Source organism: Lacerta agilis, chromosome 3 (genome assembly GCF_009819535.1).
Source record: "Lacerta agilis isolate rLacAgi1 chromosome 3, rLacAgi1.pri, whole genome shotgun sequence".
Classification (NCBI taxonomy): domain Eukaryota; kingdom Metazoa; phylum Chordata; class Lepidosauria; order Squamata; family Lacertidae; genus Lacerta; species Lacerta agilis.
Genome location: NC_046314.1, coordinates 2867125 through 2882450, shown reverse-complemented (window position 1 = coordinate 2882450; position 15326 = coordinate 2867125). Strand labels below are relative to the sequence as shown.

The following is a 15326-nucleotide window of genomic DNA, read 5'->3' as shown; positions in this document are numbered from 1 at the left end:
TTGCGGCCAATGATCGACGCGGCCCCGCGACCAATGCGCTTGCCGGCTTTGGGAGGGCTCCCGCCCGTTTTGCCAATGGCGTGCTCCGAGCGGCGCCGGTTCGGTTGCGCCTGCTGGGGCGAAAGTTGGTGTGAGGTGCGCACCTCTGGCAGCAGGAGGGTGGCGGCTGTGGAATGCGAGGAGCCGGAGCTGCTTCTGCTGCTGCTTCGGGGTCCCGGAGGAGAAACAGCGCCGCCGCCGCCTCCCTTGCTGGGGCTTTTTTTATTTCTCGGGTGGGGAAGCGGACCCTTTTCTGCTTGGACCGAGGCGGGTCAGCAGCTGCCGGCGCGGTTGCCATGGGCAGCCCCAGCCCTGGCCGGTGTGTGTGACAGCCCCGACGCAGCCTCGCCTGCCTGGGACTGAGGAAGCAGCGGGAAGCAGCGGGAAGAAGGTAAGAGCCAGAGGCGAAGGCGAAGGCGAAGGCGGCGGCAGGGCGAGCGCCAGAAGCCGCCTGGGAGGCTCCCGTCCCACATCCCTGCCCACCGTCGCCCTGCGGCTTATTTCGCGCTTCTCCCCCTCCGCCGCCCACCCGCCAGCCCCTCGCAGCGAGGTCCTCGGAGGGTCCCCCACCCAGCCTGGCCAAGGCGGTGCTGGGCACTGGGGATGATGGAGAACGGACAGCGGAGGAGCCTTCTTCCGCCAAAGGCGAAAGTGTCGGGAGCGCCCCTCAAGCGAGGCGGGCAGACACAATGCAGGCGAGGTGTCTCGGGAAAGGGAGAAATGTCTGAAGCAGGAGAGATCTCCCAGCGGCGAAAGAAGCGGCCTCTGCTCACCACACGCTCCCAAAGCCCCTCGCCGGCCTCCTTCCCATTTAGGCTCCTGCCGCTGCCGCGCTTTCCCTTTCCTCTTTTCCCCTGTTCAGAATGCCCAACAAGAAGTAAATAGCTGCACTTTCCGTAGCCCATGCCTTGTTTTCGTGGCTGGAAAGTAGCGCCACAGATGGAAAGGGATCTGTTTGCTAAAAGGATATCCCTGCCCTAAGCTGCTGGAGCTCAGGAAATGTCTTTTACCCTCTTGCACCCTGAGTCTAAATGCCTGCTGCTGCTGCTGCTGCAACACCAGCACCGCCAGTGTGCTGGTACTTTCCCAATATGCACAAATTCCCCTGTAGAAAGGAGGTGAGGGAAGAAACAACTGTTACACCTTTTTGTCATCAGCATGGAGACAAAGAACTTCTGGCAGCTCCCTCTGTGTGTACTATTGGCAGCACCTTGATATATAGACTGGCTTCCAAGAGATGCTGGAGGGTGGCCCTTCTGATTTTTTGTATTTTGTTTAAGTTGTTTGGGATGATGAGTGTGTTGATAAAATAACTGATTGGTTTGTTTCCAGACAGACTTGTGGCTTGCATTCCTGAAATTGCTTCTGCATTTCTCTCCCTCTCTCTGAGGGTTTGGTAAGGGGTGTGGGTCTCTTTTTCTCTCTCTCATGTGTACAGTGTTGCGGGTCCATGAATGCCATATGAAAAACACATAAGAAATTTCCCACAATTGTAACATTATCAGATACAGCACATACAGCCACTGCCTCACTTGAATTCTGTTTTGCTTTTCAGTCTGACAGCCTGAGCCTCATTTGAACCCAGGAAGAGGAATGATGACTCTATGAGGAAACTTCCTTGCACTTGCATTTTCTCCTTGTCATGGTTCATGATTGCACCCACTCAACAATGTGTTGTTCACTTAAAAGAAGATTTACTCTGGGAAACGGATATCCAGAACCTGCATCCTGAGCATCCTTTCAACATCTTCTGTGTCCATTGTTTTTATTAGACTTACATGTAGCTTGCTTAGCACAAACAAACTATTATACCTGCCTTGCTCAACCTGAGACTTTACATCTGTTGAGGCTTTGGCTTTTTTAGCTGCTTTTCATCATGGCTTCAGTATGGAAAAGACTGCAACGTGTTGGAAAACATGCATCCAAGTTCCAGTTTGTGGCCTCTTACCAGGAACTAATGGTTGAGTGCACTAAGAAATGGTAAGTAACATGTTCTGTTGGAATGAGCTGCTGTTACTTGAACATGCTGTTGCCTCTTTGGATGATGGTTACTGCCTCTTGTCTCCAAAAGGGACAGAAGGCAGTTTGCAAATTTCCCTTTATAAATGCTTTGCTTTGCACTTACTCTGTCCCAGTAAAAATAATTACTGCTTGTTCACCAGGATTACATGGTCACATCAAGCATTTATTAGTTATGTGCAGGTTTGGACAGTTTTTATGCAATTCTGTGGATTTTCTTTGTCTTGTAACAAGACCTTCTAATGTTACCAAGACAGGTTCTTGGTAGCCCCACAAACCTGATACAGTCAAACCTCGGTTCTCAAATGTCTCCGTTTTCAAACGTTTCAGCTCCCAAATGCCAAAAACCTGGAAGTAAATGCTCTGGTTTTCAAACGTTTTTCGCAACCCAAATGTCCAATGCGGCTTCTGCTAGAGTGCAAGAAGCTATTGCAACCAATCGGAACCTTGGTTCACACCTTGGTTGTTGAACGTTTCAAAAGTCGAACAGTCTTCTGCAATGGATTGCGTTCAGCAACTGAGGTTTGACTGTAAGTAGTTTATGCCAGAGGGATATGTAAAGGGCTTAGCAGGGCTGACAATATTATTCATTTCTCTCTGCGTATGTCTGACTTTTGCTTTTGTCTGAAAATACTTTCTTTCAACTCTGGAATGGGAACAGCCAAGATTCAGCCTTGGGAATTATCTCAAGTTATTTGCTTAGTCAGACAAGAATTCTGTGTTGCAGTAACCCAATGGGACATAGTTTAAATTAGTCAGAACAGTCTAGCCAATCAGCTGTTTGCACCTGTGTGTCCCCCCCCAACATTCACTGCAAAGTATGCTTTAAAAACTGGTATGCTTCTGCTTCTCTTCACAGTAAAAAAGAATAAAGAAATATTTGCTTTAGCCAAATCACTAACTTAAAAGAATGCAGTCTCTTTGACAGAATGCAATACCTGTGTTCACTATTCTGTTCTGCAATATCAGTTTAGATAGAGAATACTTCTCTATATTTCTCAGTAGCAGGTACTGTGTGTGTATGTTTTTGAATAAATAAATAAAATCTGTTTTCTAATTCTTGCTGTCACGTTCACCACTTGTGCAGGGTACTCAAAAGAATCATGAGGTTAATAGGAACTCACAAGGGTCATTTAGTCCAACCCCTTGCAATGCAGGAATCTCAGCAAAGCATCCCTGACAAATGGCTGTCTCACCTCTGCTTAAAAACCTCCAATGAAGGAGTGTCCGTCAGCTTCCATGGGAATCCATTTTGCTGTATAACAGCTCTTAACACCTGAAAGTTCTTCCTAATGTTTAGTCCTTACTTGCAGTTTGAATCCATGGGGTTGGAGACTACCCTCTAGAGCAGCATAAAATAAGTTTGCTCCATCTTCCATGAGACACCTCTTCAAATTTTTGAAGATAGCTATCATATCACCTCTCAGTCTTCTCTTCTCCAGACTAAGCATACCTAACTCCTTCAATTGTTCCTCATAAGGCTTGGTTTCCAGACCTTTTATCACCCTAGTGCATAGTCGCACTCCTCCATTTGTACTTGGTATTTGTGGTCCTTTGTGTGCATTACCTTGATGTAATAATTACAGCAACTCTGCAAGGTAGGCTGTATTTAGGGTTGTACTAGTGACTTGCCTGATGCCGCCTAGTAAGTTCATGAGACAGGGGACTTCATGATTTGTAGTTCTGTTTTTAGCCTAGCTTCTTTGGAAATGGATTGTTTACTGAATCAACATAATTGTGAAAAAAAAATGTCTTCTAAGATTGGGGTGGGAAGTTTCATACAGAAAACGATACTGTTCAGTGCAATTTCTAAAACTTCACCTGGACTGCATTTGCCACAGTTTACTTAAAACCATCCCTTTCTTAGGGAGAGGGTTGAATCATAAGCATAAATTCAACAGGTGAACTTTATACTTGTCCTATACCCACTAAAGGTACTGGAGCCATGAGAAAAAAGCATAATAACGCAACTTTAAGAATGAGAGAGGACCCATCTGCTGCCATTTCCCAGGTGTGTGTCTGTGATTTTACTCCACCCAATTCACTGGTGGCCTCTGGATTTAATAAAATATATTCAGTCACTCTGATTCTATGATTCCCAGAAGTGTACTGGGGTAGCCACATCTTGCTTGGGGGAGGGGAAGAAGCTTTTGACAGCCAAAATTTCAGCTGGTGGTATATAAATTTCTTTATTGGGATATTTCTAGGAATAATCATGAAATTGTTTTATTTTTGTTTTTAATTTTTCTTTGTTTACCTGGCATTGTTTTTATGTCTGCCTTGTCTGAAGGGTTTATCCCTGAAGGGTTTACAACCAAGATCCAAATAAAAGTATTGCAATTGAATGTTGTGATATAACACTCTTCCTCTTTTTACATTGTACATTTTTAGTACAATGATTAGATCCTGCAGAAGGTCGGCAGTTCGAATCCATGCAACGAGATGAGCTCCCGTTGTTCAGTCCCTGCTCCTGCCAACCTAGCAGTTCGAAAGCACATCAAAGTGCAAGTAGATAAATAGGTACCGCTCCGGCGGGAAGGTAAACGGCGTTTCCGTGCGCTGCTCTAGTTTGCCAGAAGCGGCTTAGTCATGCTGGCCACATGACCCGGAAGCTGTCTGTGGACAAACGCTGGCTCCCTCGGCCAGTAAAGCAAGATGAGTGCCGCAACCCCAGAGTCATTCGTGACTGGACTTAATGGTCAGGGGTCCCTTTACCTTTATGCTTACACAATCAGCTAATCCCTGATCTAACTTGCATACTCTGAGTCAGTGTCACTTTGGCTGTAGACACTCTCAATGTCTGAAGTTATGTATGAGAATGAAAATCTTTGTCATCTCTCATTCTGTCATACATCTTCATTTGATGTGCAGCCAAACTCATAATAATAATAATATTCATTTAATATATTTATGTGCTATATTACAGGTGAAACATACAAAGTGCTTTACAGAAAAATGAAACAAATATTAAATACATCAAATACAAGCTGCAAAGAAAGAGAGCTTCTTGAAATCTTGATCCCTTCTCCCTGCAGCGCAAGATGGCCCTTAGGTAGCCCTGCTTGTAGCGATTGTGGAGAGGGCTAATTAAGCTATCTTGGGATGAAAAGGCTCATTCTTAGGCAGTTCAGCAGTCTGTGTGAGTTCATCTTTTTAGGATGAATGTTTGCAGGATTTTTGCCTGCATTATTGGCATTATTGTTACATATTTAGAAAATGTGCCGCCTGATCACATGTGAATGTAAGCATGCCTAAGCCCATTCATTTCAAGAGGTTTTTGTATGCCTGATTCTGCATAGACTTGGACCTAACTCAAAGGATATCTTGAATTTCAACTGTTCTCTGTAAGGGGGAGTAAGCAGTCTTGAAATACAGTCCATCTGTGTTAAAGTTAAAATTATACGCAAAACTGGATGACGATATTTTGGCAACAAAGTGCCTCCTTTCCTTTTGGTGTCTTGATGCTTATTTTGGTATGTCGGTTGAACAGTTTAGACCTTCTAAGTTAAATGCTATGTGTGTTGGTTTGAGGAAGGCAGGATTAAAATGCTTTCCTGTCCTCTGCCTTTGAGAGGACAAGTCTGCCATGATGTGGCAATTAAGGATCATGATTATAATGTCTGCCCTGGGGGTCATATTGTAAGTGTCCTTTTGATTAAGACTCTAGCAAACATGATCTTATTTTAATGTACTGGCATTTGAACATTCCAACAAAACAATGCAATTTTTGTAGCAATAATTGACCATTCATATGTTAAACTGACCAACAATGAGGTATTAAAATACAGTAGGGAGGAAAGTGGGGTTGTAAGAAAAGATTGTTCATGAAAGTGGTGGAAGGGGTGGGGAGGGTGGTTCTGATGTATTCCTCAAAGATCTGTATGTTTTTCATTCTGAGCTACTTATGTATGGATATGAAAATAATACTTAATTACTTTGTTCATTGAAGAACTCTTACATATTCATTTCAAATGAAGCTGCATCTAACTTTAGTTGTCCTTTTATATGTTCATCCAAATACTTCTCAAATGAAGTGGGACTTGGCTGTGCAAAGTTAATGGGAAACTGCTTTTGCTCTACTTTCCTGCATCTTTATAGTTGGTTTTACTCTAAAAACGGATTAGCTCATGGCAGAGCTTCATCTGCCCTGCATATAGTTAAGAGATTTTCTGTGTTCAGTTTTAGGGATTTCCATAATTCTTGACCCTAACAATGCTAACTATTAAAAATGGATAGTCCCAGAGCTTATCCTGTTAGTTATGGTATGTCTAAAATTGCCAGCAGGCCATTATAGAAAATAGGATGTTAGGTCTGATTGAAATTCTGTCTTCTCTTCCCCCACTCCTATCAGCCCCATTGTATAACCTACAAGTTCTTGTCAAAGTTAATGGGTATTGTTGCACCAAATATCTTAATGGGCAAGCCTTCTATCTGTAGAAGGGGACACTGCAACACTCAAAGTAAAGAATCAGCCATTGTACACTTTGCTAGCTGTGAACATTCCAGCCTCTTAGGCACAAATCTTGACCCTGGGCAACTGCTGGTGGTCATGACTTGTCTGCATGTGGTCTTGGTAACTTGTGGGACTGGATGGTATTGTCCAATGTGATTGAGGTTTTATAAACTCTGTGCTAGCCATCTGTTTGGAGTGTGTGTATGCATTATTGTGTGCATCCTATTATTGCATGTGCAGATCTGTGGATTAGGAGAAATCATTACCTTGGTATGCAATCCTCTTCGTCCCACCCTATTCTCTTCTCTGATATCATGACTTCCTACTTGCTCTAGAAATTGTCTGGAATTGTGGGGCTCTTGGGCTTTTTATGAGTAATGCTACATGCTGCTAGAACTATACCTAACTGTAAGCTTTGTCTTATAAGGGGCACATTCTAGCAACTCCTGGAGAGATAGAAGGTTTGCAAGCAGAAATATTACAATTGGTTCATAGATTGGTGCTTGCTTTGCCTGCACTGGCTTCAAGTGTGGGATAGCGCCGTGAGTGTATGTGCATCTGAGCAAGAGTGATACACTGCTGCATTCCATTGTAGGGCATGACATTGGTCTAGGCCATTGGTTTTCAGCCGGTATGCTGTGGCATCCTGAGGTGACTTGAGGAACATTCAGGGGAGCGGGGGGGGGGGCGTTTTTCATTAACTTGCAGTCCATATCTTCCTGCATTATCTCTCTCTTTCTCTCTGAGGAATATTCAGGGGAGTCTGCAGCTTTAACTTGCACTGGCAAAAGAAGTGAGGAAACACTTTTGAATGGCTTTTATCTTCTTAAATCTCCATACACACAGTAACAAGAATCCTCCTCAGCTTCAATATCTAACAGTTCCTTAGTTTTGTACAGAGGGCTTGAGGAATGCAATAAAATAACAAAGTAGCTTCATGGTTGTGTGCCTGGATGTGTATGTGCTCTGTAAGGAGGGATTAAAAAATAACCCTGAAGGTGAGGAGTCTCTCCTTCTACATGCAATATCCCTATCCCCTTTTCTTCTCTACCTCTCCTCCCAGGCAACCCCCTCCTCCTTAACAGTCACCCAGCTTTATGGGGGCGGGGAGGACGTTGAAGGAAAGCACCATATTTGCATGTGTGTCCTGTGTTGTGTGTTTCTTGCTTTCCTTCCCTCGGCAATGACAAAATATTTCTGCTTCCGATCTTAATCTTGTTTTGCCCTCTGCACCCCCCCTCCCTACTATGTGCACACTAATTTAGGGAAAGGAAGGCTGGGGCTGCCATGTTTGTCAACTCAGCCCTGCACAGCAGCAGTGTTGTTTGTGTTTCCTTAGACACATGTGCTCCCAATTACACACGTGCCAAAAATGGTGCTGAAAAGGGGTGGGGCGGAATGGGGGAATCTCCATTTACTGTAATGGAAACCCAGTGTAAGTGGCTCCCCCAGGTGAGCCGCAGAAATAATGTTGTTGTCCAAGGTACCCGTGGACTCAGAAAGGTTGAAAACCACTGGTCTAGGTTATAAACCTTCTACACGGGATGCTTCCTTGATTTTAGTTCCCTATGCATAAGCTTTCATAGAGACCTGTATTTTCACAAGACCTCATCTGCACACATGACTGAGCACTTCATGTACTCAAGCTCATCTGATGGCACTGCAATATTTCTCCCACGTGCAAAAATACAATGTATCCATTAAGACATGCCAGGAAACGAGGAGATTCCTTTACAAGTGGGTGTCACTTCCTTAATTCACTTCATTTTGCCCATGTGTTGGCAAGCACACATTATCTATCTTGGTTGGAATGTATTTTCTTCTTTAGCTTGGCATGTGAATTATAAAATTTAACACTTCTGCTGAATGCTGCCCTTTGAAAATAGAGAACTCGCTTCATATCAATGTGTAATAGTTCCGTATCACTTGCACTTAATTGGAGGTAGTCCCTGCATTTTAAACTAAATGTACAGTATGTAGTTTTGTAAAAGGAGTCGGTCTTGATTCCAGTTCTTATTAAATATGTTTGCCATATGTTTTTCTTTTTCATAGTTTTTCCACAATTGAATGTTGCATAAACTTGGCATTCACAAAGAATAAAATAAAGGAATTCTGTTTACCAGATTGACCTGCTGTAGAGAAGAGCTCTGTGATCTTGAGTTTGGTGGTGGTGGGTGCTTAGGTCAGCTCACTGTTGTGGATATTAAGAGAATGCCTTCTGCAGGGCCTGGAAGCTGCCAAGTCATAAATGCAATGCAAAATGCACAGTGTAAGCAGGGGGCACCCATAAAGGATGCAAGAAGCTTTTATTTCAACATTCATATACCGTATTGGCCCGAATATAAGCCGCACCTGAATATAAGCTGCACCTTTAAAATTGGAGGATGGGAAAGAAAAAATACCCGAATATAAGCCACTCCATTCCACGCTGCTCCTGGCTGCATAAGGGGTGGGGAGCCATGCTGCATTGCCGGCCGCCTTTTCCCTTCCTTGCTCTGGGGAGAAGACAGGGGACTACGTATGGGGCAGGCGCCACCTTGCCACGCTCCTGGCGCTGTTCGCCCCATGCTTCTGGCTGCATGCTGTAGGGTCGCGAATGTAAGCCGCACTTTTCACAGTCAGAATTTGGGGGGAAAGTGAGATTTATACTCAGGCCAATACAGTATTTATTTAAAATACATATCATCTGCCTTTAACCCAATGGTGCCAGGATGGAAATATGGTACATAAACTTCATAAAAACGAAGACAAAAAGTAAAATTGTGCAAAATCCAAATTAAAGCACAAACAACAGCAACAGATCAACATTCTGGCATTGTAGTGTACCAAACGCCCCTCCCCAAAGACTTGGCTAAAGTCAAGCTGGTGTTTTCACTTTCTAGTGGAACGAAAGCTGGGGAGTGGCAGGGAAGGTCATTCCAAAGATGTGGGGCTTCTTTGAGATTTTTCTAACCTTATTTGGAAGAAAATGGTGCCTAGACAATTCTGTTTTGGTGACCATAACCTAGGCTTAAGGTGCCATTTGGCAATAAGCTTATATCTGAGTTTCTGACACTGCTTCCAATACTGCACACTAGATTTTGGACTTGTTTTAAGTGTCTTTTCTCTTCTTTTCCCCATAACCTTCTCTGCAATTTTGTTATGTGTAGGAGCTTCATATTTAAGAAGCCAGTAGGTTCATTTTTAGAAATGGTATCAAATGTATTGTCCATCCCTCCTCCATATGTGTGTATCTTCTTTGGCCTGGTCCAAATTTTGATCAGTTCAGCAGCCCACTGTATTAATAGTGCATAGATTGATGCTTTATCCTGTACAGTGGTACCTCGGGTTAAGTACTTAATTCGTTCTGGAGGTCCGTTCTTAACCTGAAACTGTTCTTAACCTGAAGCACCACTTTGGTTAATGGGGCCTCCCGCTGCTGCTGTGCCGCCAGAGCACGATTTCTGTTCTTATCCTGAAGCAAAATTCTTAACCTGAAGCGTTATTTCTGGGTTAGCGGAGTCTGTAACCTGAAGCGTATGTAACCTGAAGCATATGTAACCTGAGGTACCACTGTACACAACTGGTTCTTCTCTAACAGAGAACCTTGGGGTACACTTCCAAGTGTGTGTGTGTAGAAAGGATTGTATGTAAAGTTCCAAGGAGAGCTGTAAGTAGGCAGAGTCAGGGGTCCTTATCTTCTCCCACTAAAGTTTTGCTCTCCAGCCACAAAAAATTGCTGTGCCAATCACAGAAGTTGCAGAGAAGCAGAGACTACACTGGATTTCTGGCCACCCCCGCCCCCAGGTAACTGTTGCCTGCTTCCTTGACTGGCTGATTTAAGGGGAGAGTATGAGGGCCAAGCTACAAGTGATGTACACACACACACACACACACACACACACACACCAGTGCATTTTTTCTAGACCAAAAGGTGCCAGAATGCACCTCCCTGAGAAGACTCACTCCAGAGCCCAAAGATCAGGTGGCCATGCGAAGGCAGTGGCAGTAGCTGAGGCAGTCACAGGAACAGAGCCTGTCAGGCTCTGTTTGCAGGGCTGCCTCAGCCACCTTTGTACAGGCAGGCGAGGGGCGGGTTGACTGCCTCATCCTCCCGGGAGAAAGAGGCAGCCTGCCCACCCGTGCGAAGGTGGCTGGGGCACACTGGTGGAGGAACGGGAGTGCGTAGGGAGTGGACCGCCCCCGGCACCACTATTCCAATAGGGTGCCATCGCGGCGGCCCCCCCGGACACGCGCTGCTGAATCCATGTAAGACACTTTTGAGTTGCCTTGTACAAGACAAGCAGCTAACAAATTTAATCAGTAATAATAACAGGGCTCAATCCAGATCAAAACTGTAGCATGTGGGGGGGGGGGGAGGAAGATTTAGTCCTTATCAGTTTCATTTTCCTGCCCCAAATCTCCCTTCCGTGCTGTTATTTGCTTCTGGTGGTGTATCTGCTGGAAAGGGTGATGGATGGGTGATCTTTGGCAAGAAAATTACAGGGAGGAAAGGGTTAACCTGCCCCTGTATTGTGATTCTGATATGAATGATCACTACCCTAACTGCTGCTTAAAGACATAGTTTGACCCTCAGATAACCTGATTTAGTTGTCATCCTATATTCTAGATTCAGGTAGGTAGCCGTGGTGGTCTGATGCAGTCAAAATAATAATAATTAAAAAAAAAACTTGTCCAGTAGAACCTTATAATATAGACCAACTAAGTTTGTTCTGGTATAAGCTTTCGTGTGCATGCACACTTCTTCAGATACACTTATACCAGATAAGCTTATACCAGAACAAACTTAGTTGTTCTATAAGGTGCTACTGGACTTCTGCTTCAGTGTATCTGAAGAAGTGTGCATGCACACAAAAATTTATACCAGAACAAACTTAGTTATCCTATATTCTAATTCAGATTCAATTCTCTAAATGCTGTCATTTACAGAATGCAACAGCCATTCATAAGAGAGATGTACCAGTGAGACTTGCAGAAGGTTAAAAAGTAGAGGAGTGAATCACTGGCTGGCTCACAGAAAAAGTGAACAGGAGCACTCTATGCTGCAACATTTTGTTGCAGGTCCCACCTATTCTATGCTTGTGTTGGATTAGTGCGCCAATTCACAAATCTGTAGGCACACAGAGAACTGCATTCAGTTATGTGTGATGATTCTTTGTCCAAGCAGAATAGGGAATTTTGGGAATGGTTCAGAATTCAATTACTGTACTGTATTTCTTTTATTTATGCTTAGTTTCAAGAAGCACTGCTGTGCAATACACAATGAAGAGAGAGAAAAAACTACTGCTTGGATAGCAGGATAACGGAAATGGGAATAGAGGCAGGTGTCAGTAGCTGGCCAAAAATGCACAAAAGCTGTTTCATAGGGACAGAAGGTTTAATGTTTTTACATCCTTGACCCCCAGCTGGTTTACTTAGAGGAAAGGTAAAGGTAAAGGGACCCCTGACCATTAGGTCCAGTTGTGTCCGACCCTGGGATTGTGGTGCTCATCTCGCTCTATAGGCCGAGGGAGCTGGCATTTGTCCGCAGACAGCTTCCGGGTCATGTGGCCAGCATGACAAAGCCGCTTCTGGCGAACCAGAGCAGCACACGGAAACGCTGTTTACCTTCCCGCCGGAGCGGTACCTATTTATCTACTTGCACTTTTGATGTGCTTTCGAACTGCTAGGTGGGCAGGAGCAGGGACCGAGCAACGGGAGCTCACCCCGTTGCGGGGATTCGAACCGCCGACCTGATCAGCATGCCCTAGGCTCTGTGGTTTAACCCACAGCGTCACCCACGTCCCTTACTTAGAGGTAAGTTCTATTTAATTCAGTGAACTTGGGCAAGATTCTACTAAGTTGCTACATGCATAGAGGTCTGCTCTTGCAATGGGACTCCCCTTCTTCCTTCATGCCCTGGTGCCCCCTAAATGTGCTCTGGAGGGTTGGGGAACCTTACACAACAGATTTGGGGAGGTGTTGGGGCAGAGAACGGAGGGATGTCTTAGTGGCTCTCATTCCCCACCTGCTGTTTCCTAATAACTATTATCCGGGGTGTGTGAATGTATGCAAGATCAATATTCAGCCTCTTTAATTGTGCAACCTACGCTTGCTTCTTATTCATGAATACAATTAAGTTAAAACTATATATTTATTATATTTGTATACCACCTATATAACTTAAGTTATTTGGGTGGTTTACAGAGATGTTAAAATATGCAAATACAATCCAAACTAAGTACTGTACACTAAAACTCATTGCAACAAGTAATCCACAATTAGAGGGCAAAGATAATTGTCTTCAGTACATGAATAAGTACACACTTTTTATGTGTGAGTACAGACATTAATGCTATTAGCACAAATTACTGATAAATTTAAATCCTCACTGAAGTCAGAGAATCCAGGAAATGAAAATGCTGTCTGTTGTAAGCTGCCACTCTGCTATCAGTGTGTGTTTCCTTTGTAGTGATCGCTCCTAAAGCAGTGCTAAAATCTTTTTTTCCCTTTCAAAAGTAGCAGCACATACTGGGAAATTTAAAAATGCTGGCCATTGCTTAATATTGTGTTCTAATTAAGTACTTGCTTGAGTGGCTTGAGAGGGCCAAACTAACCCTTTGATAGTTTCACAGATTGTGGGTTGTATTAATTGCTGTCTGTGCATCAATGGAATGGACTCCTGATCTCACAGCAAGGCTTCCCCACTAGACCCTTCTCCCTGTGTTCACTTGGAATCTGCTCCAGAGGGTTGAATGACCATGCAGAGCATATGAGGGAGTAAGCACAAGGGAAGTCTGCACATGTCAATTTCTCCATATGTGTGGCTTTAAATATGCTGTTTATCAGTGTGTGCCTGAGTGTCCTGGAGCTAACGTTTTATATTCTAGTAGCGGATGCCTTGTGGATTTAGCAGCTATTTGATGTTCCAGAGTAAGCAGTTTCTGTCGTTTTGTACTTGTGTTCCAGATATAAAGTATATTTGTAAAGTATGCTGTAACCTTATAGGATCCAGGGAATGAGTAATGTTTGTAAGTGGAGGAGGGAGAAGTAACCATCTGCCTTGGAGGAGGTGATGGTGCACCTCCTCCTTAGGAGGACTTTCCTGGAAGCCTATGATTTGGACCAGGGGTCCTCAAACGTTTTCAGCAGGGGGCTGGTTCACTGTCCCTCAGACCTTGTGGGGGGCCGGACTATATTTTGAAAAAAAATATATGAACCACCATGGGGCGGGGGGTAGAGAGGAAGAAGAAAGAGCCGGAGTCGGGAGTCCCCGCGGCCACAGTCCCCGCTGTGGAAGGAGGGCCCAAGCACTGCTGCCTCACCGGCCCTGACTCCCCGCCGGCCCCCTTGCTGCTCCCTCTCCTTTCCTCAGGCCTCGCCAGCACCACATTCCTCAGCCTGGGAATGGGCATCAGCCACTGCTACCACCGATGCCTCTGCCTCCCAGTCCACCGGCCCAGGCAGACAGAAAGAGGGCTTCGGCCCAGCACCTCTAGAGCGGGCAGGCGGAGGGGAGGTCCACTGTCCGTCTGGGCGCAGAGACCCCGCCTCCTCCTCTGCCTTCCCTCGGCCAGGAAACAGAGACTTACCCGGATTCTGTACCCCGGGCTGGGCTCTTCGGTGTGGGGCAAGAGTGACAGCCAGAGTAGCAGCAGCCCCAGGAAGGAGCCAAGCAGCAGCAGCACGCGCAAGAGGAAGCCCAGCTTCAGGTTCATCCTCAGCACCAGCCCCACAAGCTTGCTGAAGCCACCGCCGCCACCCCCCTCCTGCTCCCTCCCGCTTCGCTCTCTGCTCAGCCCCCCGCTGCTGTGGGAGCCATGAATGAAAGGCCGCGTCGGAGTTTACAGATGCTTGCTGCCCCATGCTGTGTTGAGGTAAGCGCCAGTGCGGCCTTTCGGCCTTGGACACTTGGCGGGGGTTTTCAAATGGCTGTGCAGGCCGGATTTGCGACCCTTTCGGGCTGCATCCGGCCCCCAAGCCATAGTTTGCTGACCCCTGATTTGCACAGTTGAACCCCCACCCCCACCTGTGTCTGTTCCTCTGGCAGTAGCAGAATACATCTATACCTGTCCCTCTTTTCTGCTTTTTAATTGCACAGAGTCTGGTAATATTTTCAGAGGAGATGGCAGCCTGCTTCTTACAGTTTCAGCACCTGTAGATCAGAGCAGCCTTACACAAGCAAGCCCAGCTCACTTTGCTGCCTTCCTGGAATTGTAGAAACAATAAAATTACAGCCCTATGCTCTTCTTGCAGAAGATATATTCTATTTCATTTTTTTTGTAGACTGAAATGCATCTAAGTGAAAATAAAGAAGCTAAAAAAAACCAATTGCACTAAGTTTAGAAATTCCTCTTTGTGGCCTTATAGGAGCTTTCTCTTGAGATCTGGGTGCCAATACCTATTAAAATTGCCTGCCTTGAGAATGTCCAGTCAGAATACCATTTCTTTTTACCAGTTTTAATCTATTGGAACCAGCTACGTTAACTGCTTCAAATTTTCAGGATCTGCATGCCTTGTTCTTCTCTTTCCTCCCCCTAACCCCCACCAATTTCCGAGAATATGAAATTAAGTAGTTACTAGATACCTTCATACACTATCCAGACAAAGTTTTAAGATGTCAACAGTCCATTAGTGCCAAGAAAAGTGCTGAATGCTTGGAGATGATTAATGCAAGTGGGCTTGCCCTAAAATTATTTTTAGGTTCCACATCTATGAAAAATTTGTCTTGCCAGTAAATGCCACTTGATGAGCCATGCCTGCATTCACATTAATGAGTGAGATGATAAATTTCTCCCTATATTACTTACCAGAAGTAATGATCTGCTGTGTTCTG

General features: G+C 45.0%; 1 protein-coding gene across 6 annotated transcripts in view; it reads left to right on the top strand.

Moving 5' to 3' along the window:
• Nucleotides 1–413: 413 nt before the first annotated feature.
• The window catches only part of EHBP1 (EH domain binding protein 1), a 274386-nt gene continuing 259473 nt past the window's right edge, over nt 414–15326 (top strand). For 2 of the 6 annotated variants that reach the window (XM_033145623.1, XM_033145621.1), the window contains exon 1: nt 1163–2019. In XM_033145623.1, the coding sequence (XP_033001514.1) occupies nt 1916–2019 (104 nt within the window). In that variant the 5' untranslated portion in view covers nt 1163–1915. Of the gene's footprint in view, nt 431–1161; nt 2020–15326 lie in introns of those variants that run through there. The other 4 variants (XM_033145618.1, XM_033145622.1, XM_033145620.1 and 1 more) reach the window with 4 other exon arrangements.